This window comes from Stereum hirsutum, assembly GCF_000264905.1.
Source record: "Stereum hirsutum FP-91666 SS1 unplaced genomic scaffold STEHIscaffold_4, whole genome shotgun sequence".
NCBI lineage: Eukaryota > Fungi > Basidiomycota > Agaricomycetes > Russulales > Stereaceae > Stereum > Stereum hirsutum.
The window spans coordinates 1,823,673-1,843,839 of record NW_006763134.1 but is presented as its reverse complement, the minus strand read 5'-3'; the positions used below and the strand labels follow the sequence as shown (position 1 = coordinate 1,843,839).

The 20,167-nt window shown below is 53.0% G+C and overlaps 3 protein-coding genes across 3 annotated transcripts; 1 reads left to right on the top strand and 2 right to left on the bottom strand.

The window, feature by feature from the left end:
- Positions 1-1,416: 1,416 nt before the first annotated feature.
- On the top strand, positions 1,417-3,688 carry STEHIDRAFT_109436 (uncharacterized protein; the record flags this gene model as incomplete). The annotated part of the gene is made up of 4 exons (XM_007302011.1): positions 1,417-1,489; positions 1,546-2,432; positions 2,518-3,599; positions 3,640-3,688. The coding sequence occupies 4 exons, from the start codon at positions 1,417-1,419 to the stop codon at positions 3,686-3,688; spliced, it is 2,091 nt and encodes a 696-aa protein (XP_007302073.1).
- Positions 3,689-6,259: 2,571 nt separating this feature from the next.
- Positions 6,260-6,619, bottom strand: STEHIDRAFT_154868 (uncharacterized protein; the record flags this gene model as incomplete). Its single annotated transcript, XM_007302010.1, has 2 exons — positions 6,260-6,379; positions 6,440-6,619. 2 exons carry the CDS (start codon positions 6,617-6,619, stop codon positions 6,260-6,262), a joined length of 300 nt encoding a protein of 99 aa, XP_007302072.1.
- Positions 6,620-13,797: 7,178 nt separating this feature from the next.
- Positions 13,798-16,309, bottom strand: STEHIDRAFT_109434 (uncharacterized protein; the record flags this gene model as incomplete). Its single annotated transcript, XM_007302009.1, has 3 exons — positions 13,798-14,988; positions 15,102-16,180; positions 16,234-16,309. 3 exons carry the CDS (start codon positions 16,307-16,309, stop codon positions 13,798-13,800), a joined length of 2,346 nt encoding a protein of 781 aa, XP_007302071.1.
- Between the last annotated feature and the right edge of the window lie 3,858 nt (positions 16,310-20,167).

Below are 20,167 nucleotides of genomic sequence, written 5' to 3'. Positions count from 1 at the left end.
TATCATGAGGATGAAATTCTGGAATGCCTGTTGGATCGCGCACGCATGGACAGTGGAGCACAGACCTGTCGAAGTTCTGAAGAAACATACGAAAACGTAGGGATTCGTAGAAAAAGAAGACGCGACAGCAGTGCGGATATGGGATGTAGCGCATGAGCCGTTCTTACGCGGCTACAACACACGGATGATTGAGATGAAATATTCAAGGTTCAAGGTACAAATTGTTCTACTAGCCATATTCGGATGATCGTCGACAAAATCTGTCGATGAAAAATTTCGGGAAACTGCCATATTCTCACCGAGTCCTATGCTCTGGTCCCTCATAATTCCAAAATCAATATGCGCGCTCGCTCACACGACGTTAACGATACTTGTGCGCAGGCGCTTGCAGGCATATGGAGGGACGAGTGTTAACGGTATTATAGACTAACCTATCAGGTCTGAATAGACCCGATGAAAACTGTATCATATCCATCGTTACGACGACTTTGGAGCCTCACTCTTGTCCATAAGCGAGGAATTTTTCGTATATTGTTTCCAGCCAGACTTCTGGGACCCGCTATTGCATCAGTACTAGTGCGCAGTCGTAACTCAATGTCTACCATTCGTTTGTCGATATCGATGGTATGACGCGCGTACGATTGTACGCAAGGACAAATTCATTAAACAAGTCTTTCAGACCTCAAACTCGCGAGGAATGGAGAGACTTGTCGACGATCCATCCTATGCCATAAGTTCCCATGCTCACCGCGCTGCCTATAGCTCGAAATTTTGAGCATCAGTATTGCGCGGTATCATAGTGACGGCCGGGGCGAGGCAGGTCCTGCGACATACATCGTTGTCAAAAGTGGATGCGCGGATATTTTCTACATAATTCACTGCCCGCGGCATCTCTGGGTGCAGGTGAGACGCAATAGAATAGCACGTCTAATAATGCTATGAATCATGATATTTGTGAATCAATTTGTTTTGAGAGGTAAAAAAAAAAGGAAGAAGTGCATACGGCGATATGGGACCGACATATTATTACAGCGGTGCACGAGAGTATATTGGCCCACGGACCTCAAAACAGCGAATCATAGAAAAATGAAAGAAAAATACCCCCTCTGTTGTGGCCCCGGTGGGCACACAGGTCAGCGGAGTGCGGTGTAATTTTGACGGGACGAGTCCACACCATTCGGAGGCTCCCGAGATGCCGTAACTGTCGTCTGAGACGAATAATTAGCGCCCACGCGTGGAAATATGAAATTGTGTCGGGGTTGAGCCAGGTTGTTGGCGAGCTTGAGGTTGCTTCCGCACATAAAGGTGAGTTTGTGTCCGCTATGGATTCCTCCAGGCTTCCCCATATCCACAACTTCCCCACACCGCACTATCCACTCACATTACTCCTCTACTCCTTTTCCCTCTCTTCTCCCAATGGCAAAACGGAAACAATCCGCAAGCTCCGACCCCCAGCCTTCCAAGAGGGCCAAAATAAATAAAACCTCAGGTGAGTCGGATGACACTCTCCCTTTCCTCAATCGCTGACGTTTTCATCGCCGGCAGCTCCCCGTTTATCTAAATCCCAGCCCGACCCCGCCTCTTTATCTAGTCCCTCCTACCCACAGTTCGTTCCACCAGGCCCTCCGAGCACCGAGGGGTTCCACGGCTCTTTAACAACTCCTTCGTCACCTTATACTTCGTCTTTTGAGTCCCCTACGCACGTTGAACAAGGTCCACCGCCGACCAAGAAACCTTTGAACGTATACTTCCAGTATATGCACCCCACCCTCGCGAAACTCAAGAAGAATGACACCCTCCGGGCCCTGATTGGACAGGACCAGAGCATCCGTGTTGTACTCGCCGGAAAAATGTGGCGCCATCGTCAGGCGGAGTCCGAGGGACATTATCACGACTCGGATACGGCATCCACCCCCGACGACACGCTGCGACACGGAGACCACGAGAAATGGTGGCACACGAGGCTGGAGGTCATCGCCAGAGCTCTCTACAATGACGTTGACGGGAATGCACTCTCGAAGATTGTAGCAGATTGGGAGGAGGAGAATCCTGAGCCTTCGACTTTCCAGTGCGTGTGGGAGGCAGTTTCAACCCCAGCGGCTGTCGAAGCCGCTTCGTCCTCCATGCCCCCGCCCGATATTCCGAAGAACTCTCTCGATGGGCCACTTCTCGAAATAATTCCATTTGACGGAAAGACATTCTCATCTCATCCTAAACCCACCGTGACCCCCAAGACTCGTGCTCGCTCACAGTCTGACAAGACGTCTCGTGCGCGCAAGACACCCAAGGCAAAATCCACAGCCGCTCCCCCTCCCATCTCGCCCGCCCATCCGTTACCCAGCTCAAGCATCCCAAGCAGTGCAGAGGGCGACGTAGATGGTGAGACGGACGACGCCGATCCTCCCGTCACCCAGGCTGCCACTCGTGTTGATGTCCGTCCTTTTCCTTCTTCTCTTCCCTTGCTCTTCCGTTCCAATAGCTGCTATCGTGTGCTGACGCAGTTCCCTTCCTCAACAGAACACTGCTCGCGTCTTGTCTCCTGCTCCCACTCTCTCATCCACCGCCTCCTCCCGCACCTCCGCCCTCCCTCCCACCGATACCAACGCCCACCAAAGACCAAACGCCCCGAGCCGTCCTTCCCCCCTCTCCATCGACACTACGCCCTTCCTCACGGGTGACGATTCATCCTTGCAGTCCTCCGCATCAAGTGGGCCGATCTCACCTGCGCCTTGCGCTTTGAGCACGCCACAGCCACAGACTGATGTTTCGGCTCCTGCGACGACTGTCTCCTCGTCACCGGCAGGAACTGCAAGGCCTGTGCCAGTCGTTTATCCCACGTCAGAGTCGCAGTCCGTACCCATGCAACACGCGCCTGTGCCCTACAGACCGCTGAACTTGAACGGAGCCGGGCTCGAAATGACGGGCTCGCAATATTCGCATGTTGTTCCTACGCTCTCGAGCCAAATCGGTTACGGCCCAGTGGACTCCTACGAAGGGTACACTTCATCTTCTGTATCGTCTAGGCCTTCGCCCGGATTTGATTCCTATTCCTCTGCGTCGAATTGGACCTCCCCCGCCTCGTCTGCATCCCCCGCCCCTGCTTCCGACACCGATCCCGCCTCCATCTCCGTTCCTAGGCCTTGCGACTCGCCTCTGGTTGGTGGTGCCGACCACGTCGCGCTGCCCGAGGGAGGGTTTGTTCGTCAGGATCTCGACGACGAGCCCAGCCAGTGGGCACTGATCAAGAGTCCCGCGGCCTTGGGTGTGTTGACCGACAAAGATGGGACAGCGTACGTGAATAGCGACAACAACCAAACGCGCGACGTAGACGCTATCGACATCCGTGTCTGCTCCCCGCCTCAGTGCCTGCCTACGAACCTTATGATGGCGTCGTCTTCATCGTCTGGGATGCATATGCAGACCAGCTTCCTCGGCCCCACCATCTCGACGGAATCGAATGACGCCAGCGGCGACGGGTTGTACTATGACGGCCCGATGTATGGGTCTTCATCGTCTTCATCGGCAGGGTTCGAGACGATGCTTCAAGGGGAGATACAGCTGGAGGGCTCCGTCTATACCTCCATCCCAGAGCAGGATACGTCGTTTGGTTTTTTTCAGATTGATGCTTATACGGGGTAGAGTGACAGTCGAGGAGGAGGAGGAGAAAGAAGAAGAAGAGGAAGCATAAGAAAATAAAGAAGTTCAAGATACCGTGCGCGGTTGTATTATATCATCGTCTCCTTTCTGTTATGCTCCACTTTCCTCGTTCAGTCTGTTTATTCTGCCTTCTCTCTAACGATTCGATCTGAAACCACGGTTGTTGTGTCCACTTCTTCATCCTGGCAACATCCCTTCAATTTTATTGATTCCACTCCGGCGCCGCTGTTCCTGGACAACCCGACGTATCCCTATCACCACCCACCGCAGTCAACATCTTCATCCTCACCTTCACCCGAGACATTTCGGATTCTGGATACGCAATTTCTCGGGTTACGACCCCAGTCTACATCCGCCGTCATGGTCTTCTTTACTTCACCTTCCACCTTCTACCACCGACAGTCGACACCGTTACTCTACGACCACAACTGTTACCTCAGATCACTCTCGTATATGTTATCCTTTAGCTAGCTTATCCGTATACTTGCTATCGTCCTGCTACCAACATCCTACTGCTTTGCTTATGTACTCGTCGTCTAAACCTGCTGTGATATCTAATGTATATATTGTCCAAGAGCTGTGATCTCGCCTACTTATACATGCCTATTGTTTTCTAATGTGTTCGAGTCTGAGTTGAGTGTGAGGGCGAGTACGAGTATGATTACGGACACGACTGTGCTTCAAGCTCAGACTCAGCGGGCCTAGAAAATCAGATAGTTACGAGACGCAACAGCAACTTCAGCATGGCGTCTCATGATCGTCATAGAAAATATCATTGTACTGCACCGTATAAGTTACACAACAGAGTTCAGGTGAAGCCCAATCTGAGCGCTGCTGAGCCGTCGTCGACGTATGGGCGAATTCAAGCCATTCGGGTCCACGCCATGGCCGTCTGCACATTCCCGTATAAAATGTTTACCTAGCAGCGTCATCAGCACGCTCACGAACAAATCATTGATAGACCTAGCTACGATGTAGCGCAGGATTCCGTTCCGAAATAATCAACCCAGCACCAAGTTAGCCTCAGTCACCGTGACATTCTAAGAAACGCCAGTGAGGATCTGGTGATCCCGGACAGGCTATCAAGGCTTGGTGCGCCATCCTCGAGCGGGTGTGTGTGGAATATGGAATGAGCCCAGTTCGACACGACGTTACGTAGCGAAAGGAGTGATGATGAATCGACTAGTCATTTAGACTATTGAGGAACGTCGGCGAGCTATCCTGGTAATATTCCAGCGTATTTACAGCCTCTGACTGACTGGATAGCCCATGTCTATGCAAGTCAAGCCAAGTCGAAGCACCTCAAGTAAAATGGCTGCCACAGAGGGGGCGATGGCCCCCAAGCATCGCATCTGAACCAGATTATTATATTGCGACTGCGCGGGGCATTGAAGGGGACGAGGGGTCTGAAAAAGTATTAGTTGTCAGTCAGAAGTCTACGAGACCTGGAATTCGTTACTGACATCGGTTGTATGGAGTGCCACGAGCGAGGTGTACGCAGTGACTAGAACACGATACGTAATATCCGCACCCAAAAAGACAAAACATAGACAAGCAGCAAAAAAGCACCTGGCACTCCGGGAGGATTGAAGGTTCAGAGACACTAAGATCGCTGCATAGTAGGGATCTAAGATTATAGTACCGTTCTCCCGATAATTGACGATCTGCGACACCGCGTACAGTTATAGTACGTTCTCACTGGAGGGTATACCAGACATCCACCAGGAGCCGAGCTCCCCATCACGAGGATTTGTTGAGTGTTGAAGACGAGGAAGAGTAAGATGAAGATGAACTCTTCAATCTCCTTCCCGCCGAGCCCTCCTCGTCGGCACGTTATCGACATTCAACGACGGCTCCCGACACCGCATTCGCGCACGCCGTCACATTACTCGGCCACGTTCGTGGCCTCGAGCCGTCACTTCCAGCACTCGCGAATAAAGCCTATACCCCGACCGTAGTGGCCGCGAACTCTTCTTTAGCAAGCATGAGTGATATCGTGAGGAGAGCGCGGGTGGAGGAGGATACGTGTTTTTATTCGTGCCCGAGAGGGGAAGGTGGGAGGGCTCTGATGACTTCAAAGGCATTCGACGAGGCCAGAGGCGAGACATGTCGCTGAGAGAGATACATGCAAGGGGTCAGAGTTCGAGGTAATTGTCCGTACAATCCTCACCAACGGTGATCGTTCTGGAGAGAGCCACAAGAACCTTGAGAGCACAGAACGAGTGTTTCAGCAGATTCCGCAGTGGCGATGGCCAATGCGTGACTGGTACAGCGCGAGTGAATGATGTTCCGTGTCGTTGCAGAGCCAAGACTGATGTCATGAACGCAGAGCACTTCTACAAGAATGAAGGACGAGCAGCAACAGACAATGAGGCTCCCTTATACATCGGGAGCTGGTGTTGAGACGTCATCGAAGGGTTGTTCGCCCGCTGCTCGAATCATTCACAAAAAAAAATACACGAGAATAGGCATCCACATGCACAAAGCACGGAAGAGACAGTCTGACGGTAAGCGTTGACTGCGCGTCGGTAGATGGCCCTTCTCCGACGCGAGTAGAGCTCAAGCATCCTTTCGCTGTTGTGAAGCAGTATACGAAGAACGCCTAGGTTCCGGATGCCGATGTTTGACCATGGTTCTGAACCAGGATGGCGCTGCTGAACGAGAAACCTGGGATATACTTCCCGCCTTTCCTTACAAGCATGGGCCACATCGAATTGAAGATCTATATAAGAGCGCACTCGGTAAGTAGTTCGGATCCACGACAGTAAACAATGTTCTTCACACCTTGCTTCCCCGTAGCAATACTGTCGTCCTCCTCATCGAACACATCCGCTCCATTGTGACCCGCCAACGCCGTCTCGACGTATTGACACCCCAATCTTGACAGCTCGTCGCTGATAGGTTCGTCTGAACGCATAAACGCAAACCATGCATCAACATCGAGCTCTTCCTTGTCGTTCATCCCAATGGCAACAATAGCCCTCGATGACGAAGAAGATGATGCTTACCCACCTCGATGACACGAACAATCTCACTCATCCGCGCACTCTCTACACAGCAACGCCAGCTCGCGCCGTCACACTGCTCGATTTCGTCCTGCCTTCGTGACCACCAATGGCCAAAACTGCTGCAGTAACGAAGTGCATAAGCGTGGTTATGTTTCTCGAGAGGATGGACGCGTGGAATGTGCGTGTATGGAAGAAGTGACGCGTCTGTGCCTAGGGGGCGAGGGACTAGACAGAGGGAATGTCTCCAGAGTTAATTGGGAGGGATCTTGATGTCGAGACGTGTTTCGATGGAGGCGGGGACGAGAGAAAGATATTCGTTAAGCTTGAGGAAATTGAAAGAGAAGGAAGAGAAGTTAGTAAAACGGGGACGAAGGAATAGATAGGAGAAGGGCGCACCAAAGCTTAAGCGAGTAGAGTACTTCCATCGTAGTACAACCCTGTTTTTTCAGTCTGAGCGTCCATATACTACGAGTAGTAAATCATAGTAGTTGCAAGCGCGGCTATCTTGTCTGCGTTGGACCGTCCAAGCCGCGACGGAACTCGAAGGTGACTGGTGTTCAGAGGACCCGGTGGTGGATCAGGCGCCGGAATTTAAAGAACCAACGTTCGAGAGACGGAAAGCTAGCTGAAGAGAGTGAGACATTGGGTAAAAAGCCTTCTCAGTTCGAGTACAAGTGAAATGAGAAACGACGGTGCTTGGGCGCAGAGAAAATGGGAATGTAATTCGGCTGGGAATGGATAATTGTATTACGTAATTTATGCGCCACATTTGTGTGGCGCCTCTGGCTGTGTCAATCTGTGTCGTGTCCTCGTCCTCGACGACGACCACTGCTACGATCTGTTCATCTCAGCGATTCTAAATTCTGTCTAAATGATGCTCTGAATGTAACACTCGATGATGATTACTGTTGAGGCTCTCACGACCAGGCTCATTGCCGTATTCTTGCTCTATGGTTCGCGATCACACTCAGATCTTTGCAATATTCCTGCCCAAACTCGAGGTAAGTTGACCTTGACAAACTACAAGCTAATATAAGCATCAATACTCTCTCGTGCGTTGAACCTGGATGGATCTTGGCCATGGGACGCTTGATCGGTATACAGTCTATGCTAGTGACAAGCTTCTCACTTGACGTTTTGGCGTGTTCTTGTATCTTACGCTCGGATTGCTCGATACTTTTGGACACACTCATACTCGAGATGCTACTGGGATCCATAGCATTCATCAACCCTCACTAGGCCTCACTCTGGGAGATCGGTGTGTCCCTACTCAGACAACGTTCTTTCGACGATACGATCTATCATTTAACTAATGACTCGACTCTATGCAGCCCCCATGGGCAGGCCCGAGCCCACGAAGGCCCCACTGGCAACCACCCTCTGGTGCCATAAAAGCCCGCTATTACCATCTTGAGACTCGTCCTTGTCAACTCCGAACAAAGGCCTCGTGATCGAGCAATACTTCACCTCCGAAGCACAATCACAGGAGTTGACAGGATCGCGAATAGATCCGCTCGGAAGCAAAATAGCCTCAATGAAAGCGAGTGAAGATCTCGGAAGTCCGGAAACCAAATTGGATCCCGACATCTTGCCCGACAAGGAGGCGGCGGCGTTGGAACACGAGGTTACGAATGCCCGATCTACGACGATCACGACGATCGTCATCCCGCCGGAAGCCACGCTGTCACGTCAGCCACCCACCCGAAATAAATTTTCGAGCGGCTCGCGGTTGCGTGGTCGCATGAGCTCTGCCGATCCGGCAACCCGAATTAATCCGACTTCCGACCCCCATCTGAGCCCATGCTTTGTGTTGTTTTCCTCTCTGGGCGAACCAAAGGTCCGTGCGCATGGCATTCGCTGGTCTGACTCGTGTGCGCTGCGCGGATGGAAGGGTACATAAGACCCTGGTGAGTCTTATCGATGTCGCTTTCCCCCCACCTCCCTCTATCTCCTCCCCTCTGCCCTCGCCTGCTGGCAAGCCAGTTCTTGTCTGCTCTTGTTTCCTATCCTCTGATCTTCAAACGGATGAGCTAACAGTGCTTACTCAGCGCGTCTCGGCTTGTCTGCCCTGGCCCAGGACTCCAGCGCTACTCTCAGTTGGACTCAAGGTTGCACGCGCTCCTCGTCTCCATCGTCATCGTCAACGCCTCAGAACTCGGATCGTGATACCCTTTCAGGTCCAAGTTCTTCTTCGAGGAGCATGGGGAACAGATCGTCAAGGTACGTACTCCATCTCACGGATCATTTTCTTCTCTTCCACCTTTGGCGAGCGTCTCGTTGATATCACGAGGCTCCTCGTATCCCACCACTGCGCCCAAAACGAGCCACCCAAGTTACCGAAGTGGACAGAAGGCGCGAATGTTCCATGGTTGCGACCAGTGATTTGCTCAGCGCCCGGGGCTCTCTCGACGCCATGAAGCGTGTTTCTCAGCGCTAATCTCGGGGCCGTGTTCTATGCCCATCGACGCTGTTGTATACCTCTCGACCATCAAGGTCCTCGATGTCGCAGCTTGCAGGTGACATGATGCCCATGTCCAAGTAAGAGGACCTCGGACTCTACACTATTCTCGTCAACACCGGGACTCTTGTGTGCCATGTTAGCACATCTGTACCACCGGGGCCTGCAAACTTGTGGTCGTGAATGTAGTCTTGGTAAGATCTCGTCCTTGGTCATTTTTGAGTAAGGCTTTCTTTTTCTGTTTTTGCCCCACCGTCATGCCAGTGCCACCTCTCGCCACAGCGTTGGAATTTCTCGTTCATCGTGCGAATACGTTGATCGTCTCTCGCCTTCGTCCGCACCGAGTCTCTAAACGTCATTGCTTATGCAGTGAGATCTCACTGAACGTGCTGGGTTTACAACGCTGAAACGTCCAAGGCACAATGACTGCCCCTTCCTCATGTGAAGACTCCCACTAAATTTTCATCGTCAACGAGACCAGCCCTTCGTCAACATATCCCAGGCCTCTTCACGTCACCCGACCAGAGTCCATGGACGTCCCGACGCTCCTCCATCCTCCGCCGCACCCCGCCCGCCGGTCATCTCAACCCTCCGTCATACCAACGAACTCTATCCAAGGTCTTCAACATCAGAAGACCTATATTGGACGATCGAGTGCGTCTATTTCCCAGTGCTATTTTCTCTAGTCTGGGGTCTTGTGGCGCTCGCCATGCGTCGCTTTCCCACTCGACGATAGGGTTGGATAACGGGGAGGAGAAAGGAGAACGTTGAGGGAGTAAGCGCTTGGGCGCTTTTCGAGACGACTTCTCTTCAGAGCACGTGTGGCGCTGGTGTTACTCACGGTATGTTCTCTTAATATCTGTTTCCGCTCTTTCTCTCTTCCTTGAGTTTTTTTTCGTATCGACTGTGCGCAAGTGGAGCTATGCCGGCCGGACCTGCCGTGCTGGGAGGACCGACGTCCGCCACGCTGCGTTCTCGGTACATCGTGTGCAGCTGTGAGACCTGGAGAGGCCGTGTGATTTTGTCCTCCGCCTAGCTTCGCCCCATATTTCTCTGGGTGATGGTCCTGTGCTTGGGCTCTCCGCTCGATGTGTTATCAGTCCGTATCGCTATACCATGGACACTTCCCGTAACTGCGTCTTCGTCGTTAACGACCTGCGATCTACAATGGTCTATACAACCCATGCTTCTTCTCCCTCGTTCATTTGTTGCCTATATCTACAATCCCCATCGTCTCGAAGCTCGATCTTCATTCCTTGCCAGCGGTATCAAGCCAACCCAGTGCTATATCATGGCGACGACGGGAGACGGATGGCCGCCCATTACATACGTGCAGAACCCAAAAGTTTCTTCTCATGAAAAACTTACTGGGAGTGACTCCCATCTTGGGACACAAGAGACTCGAGGGAGAAGCTTTTGAGTTCAGCGACGGGCGGGCTCGCTATGTCCGCATCCCATCCCGACAAGTCAGATGCAACGAAAGATGTGAGCTATTTGCGTGCATATGTGGATTTAACACTCATCGTGACAATCGTGGTGTTCATGTTGTCGAGGTTGGTGCTTCGGTGATGTGGCGCTGACGGATACTGCCATGCTCTGACATGTCGTGGCCTATATCGTAGGGCGGCGTGAGCCGACTGCCCCCTTGCTTCCGCTCAGGAGTGAATCATCTATGAGAGTAATATGCGAAGGTCCCTCTGTCGTGATATCTGAGCATGTTTTGGAGCTTATCCCGTAACGTCAGAACCTTCCCTGACAGGCGCACCTGTCACCACTCCCCGAGGCCGACGGAGAGAATCACTACAGTCATTACGCACTTCATGACGGCAGCGCGCTGGATAGTCTTCCCTACCGTCGAGCTGACAACGTCCCACCAAGCACGTTCTAAAGCACCGTATGCCGGTCGCGCTGTACCTGATTCTCTCGATTGTGGCGACACCACTCCCTCGACGCCACACATTCGTTAATCCATCATCCAGTCTCACTTCCATTCTCCAGCTTGATGCCCGTCATTGCTTCGACCCCTGGCTTCGTTCGATATTGTATATCGCATATTGCTCATATCATCGCCGGCCGGTAAGCTGTTGCCCGAGGGTATATGAATTAATGAAGTGATAGGCAAAGACGGTTCAGAGAGCATATGGCGTTCTAGGTTCTGCAAGGTTCTGTACAACTCATCTTATTTCATCTCACCCCATTTTTTTCGCGAATTCGCTTTTGCTTGAGACCTAGGTCGCGCTGGTGTATGTCCGTGCGCGCTCTTCCCCGCCCTCAGACCCCATTTTTTCGTACATTTCCGCGCCCCAAGTCCGCCGAGTCTAAGCCTTGCCATACGCGATTGATCTTACGACGTCGAACTCGTCTCCTCTCGTCTCTTGGCTGGATTTGCCCGTCTGATTCCTATTCCGGATTTTGATTCCTGTCTTCATTATCGCACATCAAATGTGCCGATGGGGGTCGAGTTTCTGCATTAATTGACGTACTGGGAGTAAGTCCATCCCGCCAACTCAGTCCAGTGTACCGACTCTTCCTACAACTCGGCACCGCTCCCAGTACCCAGTCTATCCCGGGCTTCTTCGTCGGTCGATCGTCGGTCGGTACGGACGGCATTCCTTCGAGAAAACTAGACAGTACTCGGGCTAGAGCTTAGAGTTCGAGTGTTCTCGTCTGAGCTTGAACTATAATATCCATATCATATGCATATGGAAATTCGTTTAAAGTTCGAGTGTACCGCGCGTTACGGTAGTCGACGTCGGTCGTCAAATGATCAAATGGGGGAGTCTGGAGAGGCACCGGCATGGCATGGGGGCACGGGCGCGAAGAGTCGGGTCGGGTGACGCGACCTGGAGCGCTGTACTTTGTCGCTGAACTCGGTAGGATTTGTTTCGTCTCGTTTTCGTTTGCTCTGCGTATGTTTTTAGATGGGTGCGTATGATTTGGATGCGTGGATACTGTGGATGCGTGCATGGATGCGTAGACTCATGGAGTGGATGACGGATGACGTCGAGCTCCGTCGCAGTGCTACAAACGAACCTATCCACGAGCTTACCCTTACCGTGACGACGTCGACGTCTTCTGAGATGACCTGGGTCTAGATGATGTCTTCGAATGTGGGCATTATCAGTTTACTTGCGCATAACTGACCTTGCGAACCTTCGAATGGTTTGGATGGATGTGTACATGGATGTATTTCCAGTGAATGCATAGACACACGATGTGGCCCACAGGAGTCGAGCTCCGTCGCAGTACACGAGTTTATCCATGGACTCAAACGAGATTCGGACTTCGTTGAACCCGAGTCTGAACGTGAACCCGCCTCGAATTTCGAGCTCGTATCCTTGGATGCACACTCGCACTCAGGTACACTCGAACCCAAATATTCAAAGCAAAACTTGGCACATTCAGGCGGGGACAAGCATCTTCAAAAAATATATGCGTCCCCAACCCGGCCTTTGTATATTCCAATTCCGAGTAGTAAGTAATCCAAACAAAATATGCACACGAAAGCGAGAGTCCATAGCGGTAGCAAAGCAAGCAAGCAAGCAAAACTACGAGAGCGATCCGAGTAGGATAGTATGGTGGTGTATGTACAGTAAAGGATAACATAGGGAAAGAATAGTATAGCACAATGAAGATAAATCAATCCAGGGTAACGCCAGACACACGGTGGAGTCGTTGATTCTGAAGGGGTCGTATGTGATGTGTCGGTGTCGGTGTCGTGTGTCGATGTCAGTGTGAGTGTCGTGTCGAGGGTAGCAAGGTGGAGAGGGAAGAGTGAAGACGACGGCGGATAGAAATAGGCCCAAAACACGACGAAAGCCGCATAACCAGGTATCCAAAAAAGAGAGAAAACGATCCAAAAAAAAAAGAAGCAGAAGATAATAATGATAAGGATACCGAAACACAAAAAAGGGTATGAGCACAACGAAAACACAACGACAGGCGTGCATCGTGAGACGCAACGCGCTGGAACGCAGCCGATCGCTGTAGATGGACTACGCCAGGACGTCGTTGTATATCGTGTACTCGGGCTCTCGGGTTCGAGGAGTCGATGGTGAGGATTCGAGGGGTCGATGATGGGGATTGGAGGAGTCGAGAGCTGTGGGGAGGATTTGAAGGTGAAATTGTTGGCGCGGCGGGTGGGTGGTGGTGGATAATGGTGGATGCCGTTGGGTTGGACGGGAGATGCGGCGCCGGGGTGGGGTGTAAGTAGCAATAAGGTAAAAATAAAAAGGGTGTTGCCAGGATGAAGTTGAAAGTACATGATGAGGAAAAAGAAGGAAGTACAGGAGGGCAACGAGTACAGGTACAGTGGGAGCGGGATACAACAGCGATGTAGTGGCACAACATGATAAGACACATAGCAGGGAGAGAGCGAGAGTAGGAGCACAACAGACAACGGATGATGGTGATGACAACAACAATGACGACGATGACAACGACGACGACGAGAACAAGAACGATGACTACAACAACAATAACAACAACAACGGCGACGGTGGTGGTGATGAACCCAGAACGAATAGATAGAGAAAAACACAACAATAGAAGAAAATAAAAGCATAATAGAGACGAAATGAGAAAAATACAACCTTAAACGGTACCTTTTGACTTCTTTTTCTTTTTCTTTTTCTTTCTTCTTTCTTCTCCTCGCCCTCCTCGTCGACTATCAGTCTACGCCTCATACCCTTCAACGCCCCCGAAATCGAACTCGGGCGCAGGGTAGAACGGCTGTTGCGCCTGGTACGCCTCCCCCTGCCCGCCGTACACCTGCTGCTGCTGCCCAAGCGGCACCTGCATCGGCACCATCTCCTCATACCCCGTCGTTCCCACCGACGGCAACGCCAACGACGACGAAGCCCCATTGAGGCCATCGTCGTAGTACGACCCAACATTCCCCTGCGACGTCGCGGGCCACTCACCCGGCGCGACCGAATCGTACGCGTTCACGTCCGGGGCCGCGTTCCACTGCGCTGCGTCTACGTTCGCGACGTTCCCCTGCTGCGTGTTCAGGCTGTGGGTGGTGTGGAACGACGCCGGGCTGTTCATGTGGTTTGACGTCAACGAGCGCTGAGGCAGGGCGATGTACTGATACTGGTCCTGAGGCTGGGAGTCGTAGGGCTCGGGCTGACAGTGCTCAGAAGAAGAGATGTGGGCGTACTCGGAGGCGTAGACGGGCATGGGGTAGTGGATATACCCAGGCGGAAGCATTGGCGAAGCAGACGACGCAGGCGTCCACCGACTCTCCTCCGACGAGGAATAGTCAAACATCCCTGGCGACCCCGACGTCGAGCCTGCCGTCGACGACCTATATCCCTCATACGGACCCATGTCCATCATGCCCATCATGCCCGTAGCGGGACTGATCTCGCGCGACGCAACAAGCCGATTAGCGTAGCGGGGAGTGAAGTCCGTGTTGGCAAGTCGTTGGGGAAAGGGAGCACAAGGCTCTGTCGTGAAGGTGTCGGACGCTGAAGGGTAGGAGGGCTGACGATGCGTCGACGGGGGGGATAGAGGGCGTGTTGGGATCGTCGCTCGGGAACCTGCCGAGGACGACGACACGATGGGTGTGGGCATCGTGACCGGAGTTGCCTGCACGCGTTGAATCCGGATACGACGTCCGGTGTGGAGTGCAGGCTGTTGTGAAGAAGCGCTGACGGCGTTGTTGGTGTTGGCGGGAGCATTCGATGGTCCGGCCTGTGAAGACTCGGGGGACTGGGGGAGGGGCTGGGGCTTGCTCTTGCTCTTGCTCTTGCTCTTGCTCTTGCTCTTGCTCTTGCTCTTCACGATCGCCTTTGCTGTGGCATCATCGATAAGAGCGAGCGTTGAGTCAAAGACAAATGTCGAAGACGTGTACGCGGGAGGCTGTTGAGAGAAAAAGAACATGTCAGTATACGGATCATCGACGAGACGAGAAGCAGGGGCGAAGATGAGAGAAAGAAAAGGAGAGGAGAGGGAAGAAGAAAGGAAATACGTACAGGTGGGGCGGGGGAGGTGGAGGTGGATGCAGGGGCGGAGGAAGTGGAGGTGGAGGTGGAGGCGGGGGAGGTGGAGGCGGGGGAGGTGGAGGCGGGGGAAGTGGAGGTGGAGGTAGAGGCGGCGGCAAGCGCGGTGGATGCGGAAGTCGAGCCAGCAGGAGGGTTGGGAGATTGAACATTAGGAGCAGAGCGCTTGGGCTTGGTTTTCTGCTTCTTCGCCTCCTTCGCCTCCTTCGCCTCCTCCTCCGCCTTGGGATCGTAGGCGTGAAACACGTCCTCCTCCTCCTCCTCCTCCTCCTCCTCCTCCTCCTCCTCCTCTCCCTCACTAAACCCGGACGCTTGCTTCTTCTTCTTCTTCTCCATATTCTCAGTGTTGCCGATGAGGATGGTGGGAGGAGGGTCCAAGGCGTCGAACTCTTCAAGCGCATGACGGAGGTGTCCTTCGAGGTGCTCGAGTGGTATATGAAGGTTTGCTATCACGGCATCGGCGAGGGCAGCGAGCCGACGATTCACCCAGATCTCACGGATTCTAGATGCAGTCAACTTTGATGGTTTCTTGCTGGGGCCGCCGTACCACGCTCTCGACCATTCATCGCGGACCTCGGGTGGGAGACGACGCCACATCAAGGATCCGAAGGTCATCGAGTTGAAATTCCAGCCTCCCATGCTACGCACGGCTATTTTGTGGAGATTTGAAGAAGCGAAGGATCTCCGAAAAAGCTGGGAAGAGTTAGGACCGTTGCCGACGAGGACCTGCCCCGGGGAGAGCTGGGTGGGGGAGAGGATGGATACGCCGCTTGGGATAGCGGGCGGGGGCGCGGGCGGGTCGACGGCAGTGGAATGGGTGGGGCTGGGAGCGGGAATGGGAGATGATGTGCTATCCGGACTATTGGTGTTTACTGAGTTGGTAATGTTTCTGGTATCAAGCGTGCTTGTCGATGAGACTGGCGAAGAGGAGCCAGATGGGGAGGTGGCGGTGGCGACGAAGGTGGAGGAGGAGGAGGAGGAGGAGGAGGAGGAGGAGGAGGTGGCAGATGCGGTGGCGGTGGCGATGGCGATGGTGGTGGTGGAGGTGGCCGCTGTGGACGATCGATGTCAGAGAGCGAACAAGTGAGAGGACGGGAGGACTCACGTTGCAAGCGCGGCCTCTTACTAGTCTCCGACGTCTGCGAGTCCGGGGAGTCGGGTTCTTTGCGTTTGGCGGCCATGTTGTTGGGGAGTGGGGACGACGGTGAGGAGGAGGAGGCGAAGTTGGTGTGGAGGAGGAGAGCGGAGGGGATGGATAGCAGGAGAGCTGGGAAGAGGACATGACGGCGGAAACAGACTTTCATTTATATCCCCGGAAGCAATCCGGGACAGACACTTACCTAGCCGTCCTCTCGGAATCCCCCAGATCGCGCATCGGGCTCTCGCCGCATCTCCCGGCTAGTCTCCGGATCTGCTCAGGTCCTCCGCCCCTGTCAGTTGTTCCCTACATGGCAGTGTGAGTCCGCCATCCCCACTTTACGCCCTCCTGCGCTACAGGCAAAGCGAAGTTGGCAAAGTTATCCCTCTTTGCTTTGCCCTCGACCACGAGGATTTAGTCGTTTAAGCACGGCACTCACCAACATTCACAATGCCTCCTGTCGTGATTGACGCAGCCTCACGCAGGCACTTGCACAGAAACGGGACGTGTCACACAAACGCTCGAAAGCCCAGTATCCCAGTCACACCAGAGGGAGAGAGATGCAGAGAGAACGCCTGGACCCCATAAACATGCATGCGTTCTTCGATCTTCAGCGCCTATCCGTCTGTAACCATCTTATCGCTCAATCCGTCGGTAAATTCCGCATCGCGTATTTTATTATTACGGGGTTTCTCGTTGGCCGGCGCAAAACGTCCCGTGTGTCCCCGCTGACGAAAGACCGCTCGCTTCTCTCTTTCAATGGTTACCGCTTTTGGAAAGAATCCCTACTTGCTTAGCTGTGAGGTGCTGGCACCCCACCTGGAAACGATGATTGCTGGGGAGGGGAGACGGCACGACATGATATCGATGGACAGCCATGGTCCGTGTGGTTTCTTTTTTCTGTTTCTGTTCCTTGGGCTAGAAGGGTTCCCGAGTTCTTGCCGTTTCTTTTTTCTATTGATTGTTCTTCTTTCGAGTGGTTTTCGTTTCGTTCCAATACTTTGCCCGTAAGCGAGATACGAAATGTGATTGTCCGCATGATGGAACGAAACTCTACACAGTATCGCGCATACTCATTTTCCCAGGCCGGACACACGCCCATAGGCTCGCGCCCCATGGCCTTCGCTTCGTATTCTCCAGCGCGAGTCACTCTTGAGTCTCCACCCACTGCCCCCTATCATCTTGCGTGGAACTCTCTGGGAAAAAAGTGGAATCATTCGTCTTCATATGACCGGATTGGGTGGTCTGTGCGAGCAAACGTTGGAGCATTGAGCGAGGATCCTCTCCTTTCTCGGTTCTCTGATGCGGTTCTGGGTTGATGCGCTGATGCGTCCATGCGCTGACGTGTCGCTGCGATACCGCGATACCGCGATGATGCGATACCAGCGAACGCGCGTTGAACCAATGAGCCCGAGCACATATGCATGCACAACGCACACGGGTACGAGTACACCCAAGCTTGAAGGTCTCGAATCCCAAGTCCGCGCTAACCCACAATACCACTAGCTCGTCCGACTTCCGGTGATGCTCCTATTCTACAAGCGCTCAACAGCATTCAAGACTCATACCAAGGTCGCCTCGTGTCGACTCCGTCCGCAAAGACGAAGGACGAAGGACGAATGCACCCGGGTGTATTGAACCCGGTTTCGTTTGCCAGAAAGACCATCCTATCGTTCACCGACCAGCCTCTCGAAGACTCGAAGTGAGATGGTGAAGCTCGAAGCTCGGACATTCGGAACGGGGCTGGCGCGGGTACTTACCCGCCTTCGGGGTCTTACACTGGGTGCTGGCACCCCTCCTCGTCCGAGAAGACTCGAGGTGCCACACAGTACTTATTCATGTCGAGGTTTGATGCGTCGCCACACATCGCCGCGGGCAAAGTTACATCCATGCCACACGGCGGGTATGACCCGCCGATATTTGTGTGGATAGAAGGCTCGCATGAATATTAATCAAAACGAGGCGGCTCAGGTTCTATTTCTGAGAAATGGAGAGAACTTTGCACGGATACTGTGATGTTGTGATGGGACGATGGGACGATAGAACGATGGGCATGTGCGAGAGTCGTGTTTGGGGCCCACATGCGCTACAAATCAATTAATCGCGATATGAGGCCAACTCCACGGAGGACTGCTAACTCCACGCTGATTCGCTGAAGCTGAAGCAGAACAATGGTCTACCACTGGCGCCACCCGTGGGCTGACGCGGAAACCGCTGCAGTACTCCAAAACAAATTCTACGATTTTGTGAATATTATGTACACACTACACTGGCATAGCCCCAGCTACTACGTAGAGGAGGCTATGCTAGTGAGCATAGAAACCCGGGCCAGTCGCGCTGACGACCATACTAAAATGCGGTCCTCAGCGGTCTAGTACCAGAGCGCAGTTCCTTTCATAACTCATCGAAATCAAAAACATTTACACCTCCGCGCAGGTCTGGGTGGTCCGGCAAGGGAGAGAGCGAGCAAGCTATACCCCTCCAGTGCGAATGCGTGTTGCAGTTGTTCTCAATACGGATTTGTTCGCAGTGGCACTCGGGCTTCGATGTTCTCTCTCAAGCCTCGGCCTGAGCCACTCCGTGTCTCGGACGATAGGCAAAGCGAGGGTGGCACTCGCAGTACGTTGTCGCCATGTATGGTTAACACTGGCACACTGGCACCCTCTGCCTCGCCGCGCCCACCGCCGTCCTTGCATTGTTTCTGGACTTCAGATTGAGGCTGGTCCATCGGTGTTTTCGTCGATGAGCACTTGATGAGCACTGGAGTCATACACCGCCGCGCGGCGGCGCCTTCTCTCCTGCTCGTAAAGTTCAGACGCTTCGAACCCTATGTTCCGAGCCGACGAGCGATAGCGATGGTCGATAGAGAAGCAGCGTGCACGAATTCCACCATGAATCGGCGAGGCGAGCTGGGCGCCTTCGGCCATCGCGCCGCCGTCTTCTATCGTCCTCACCATCGCTCTAAGCACGAGCAGACTGTGACTCGAGTCTCGCACCATACTGAGCACATGGATCACACAATTGATGGAAATGAGCATCTAGTAATTATAATATTTATTTCGCCACCCGCTCCCGTGGTTAGACGTGCGCTGAAAGGAATTACGATTATTTGTCGTTTAGGTTTCAAAGCAAAAGTCGACGTCGGGCAGCAGCGCACGAGCAGTCGAGTAATACCTGCAGCGCCACCACCATTACACTCCGAGGATCAGGACTGCGTTTGGCCTTCATGCCCGAGTACACACTTGGTACATGGCACTCTACCGCTCGTTACAAGTGCCCGAACGATCATCATTGAGATTTATAGGGTTTTGAAGGTTGCGACTAGAGAGGCATCAAGTTCGATGGTGAAGAGACCTTAGGAGTTTCTACAGTGAGCGTGTACATCGATGCAGACCACCCTCCAATTTGTGAACACTAGTTATACATGCAAACCCCCACCACCGCTCCCTCCGAGCTCCCTCCCTACGCATTATTCTATTTTGTCCCATTTTATCAAACCATAATAACACTTCAACGCCTAGCTAACGCCTCGGAGTTCTGGTCCATTTCCCCGTCAACCCGAGTCTTCAAGGCCGTACTTTAATGCAATGTTTCAAAGTCAATGTTCCGAGGCGACCATGTCAGCGATGATACAGTGACACTCCGAGTCCACCGTCGCACAGAAACGCCTCGGGCCATAACCCTTCTTCCCTCTTTGCCCTTCCCGCGCCACACACTCCCTTTGAACGTTCAGGATCATCCCTCTTTAGTTACTCCCAGCGTTAATGCCACCATTCCCACCACTCTAAATTTTGCATTCTGAACACCGTCCGCCCACTCATCTGTTGAGCTTCAATCCCGGACCTCGTCCAGACTCTACTTTGAGTCGTCTCGAGTACTATGATACCCTGACTATGAACTA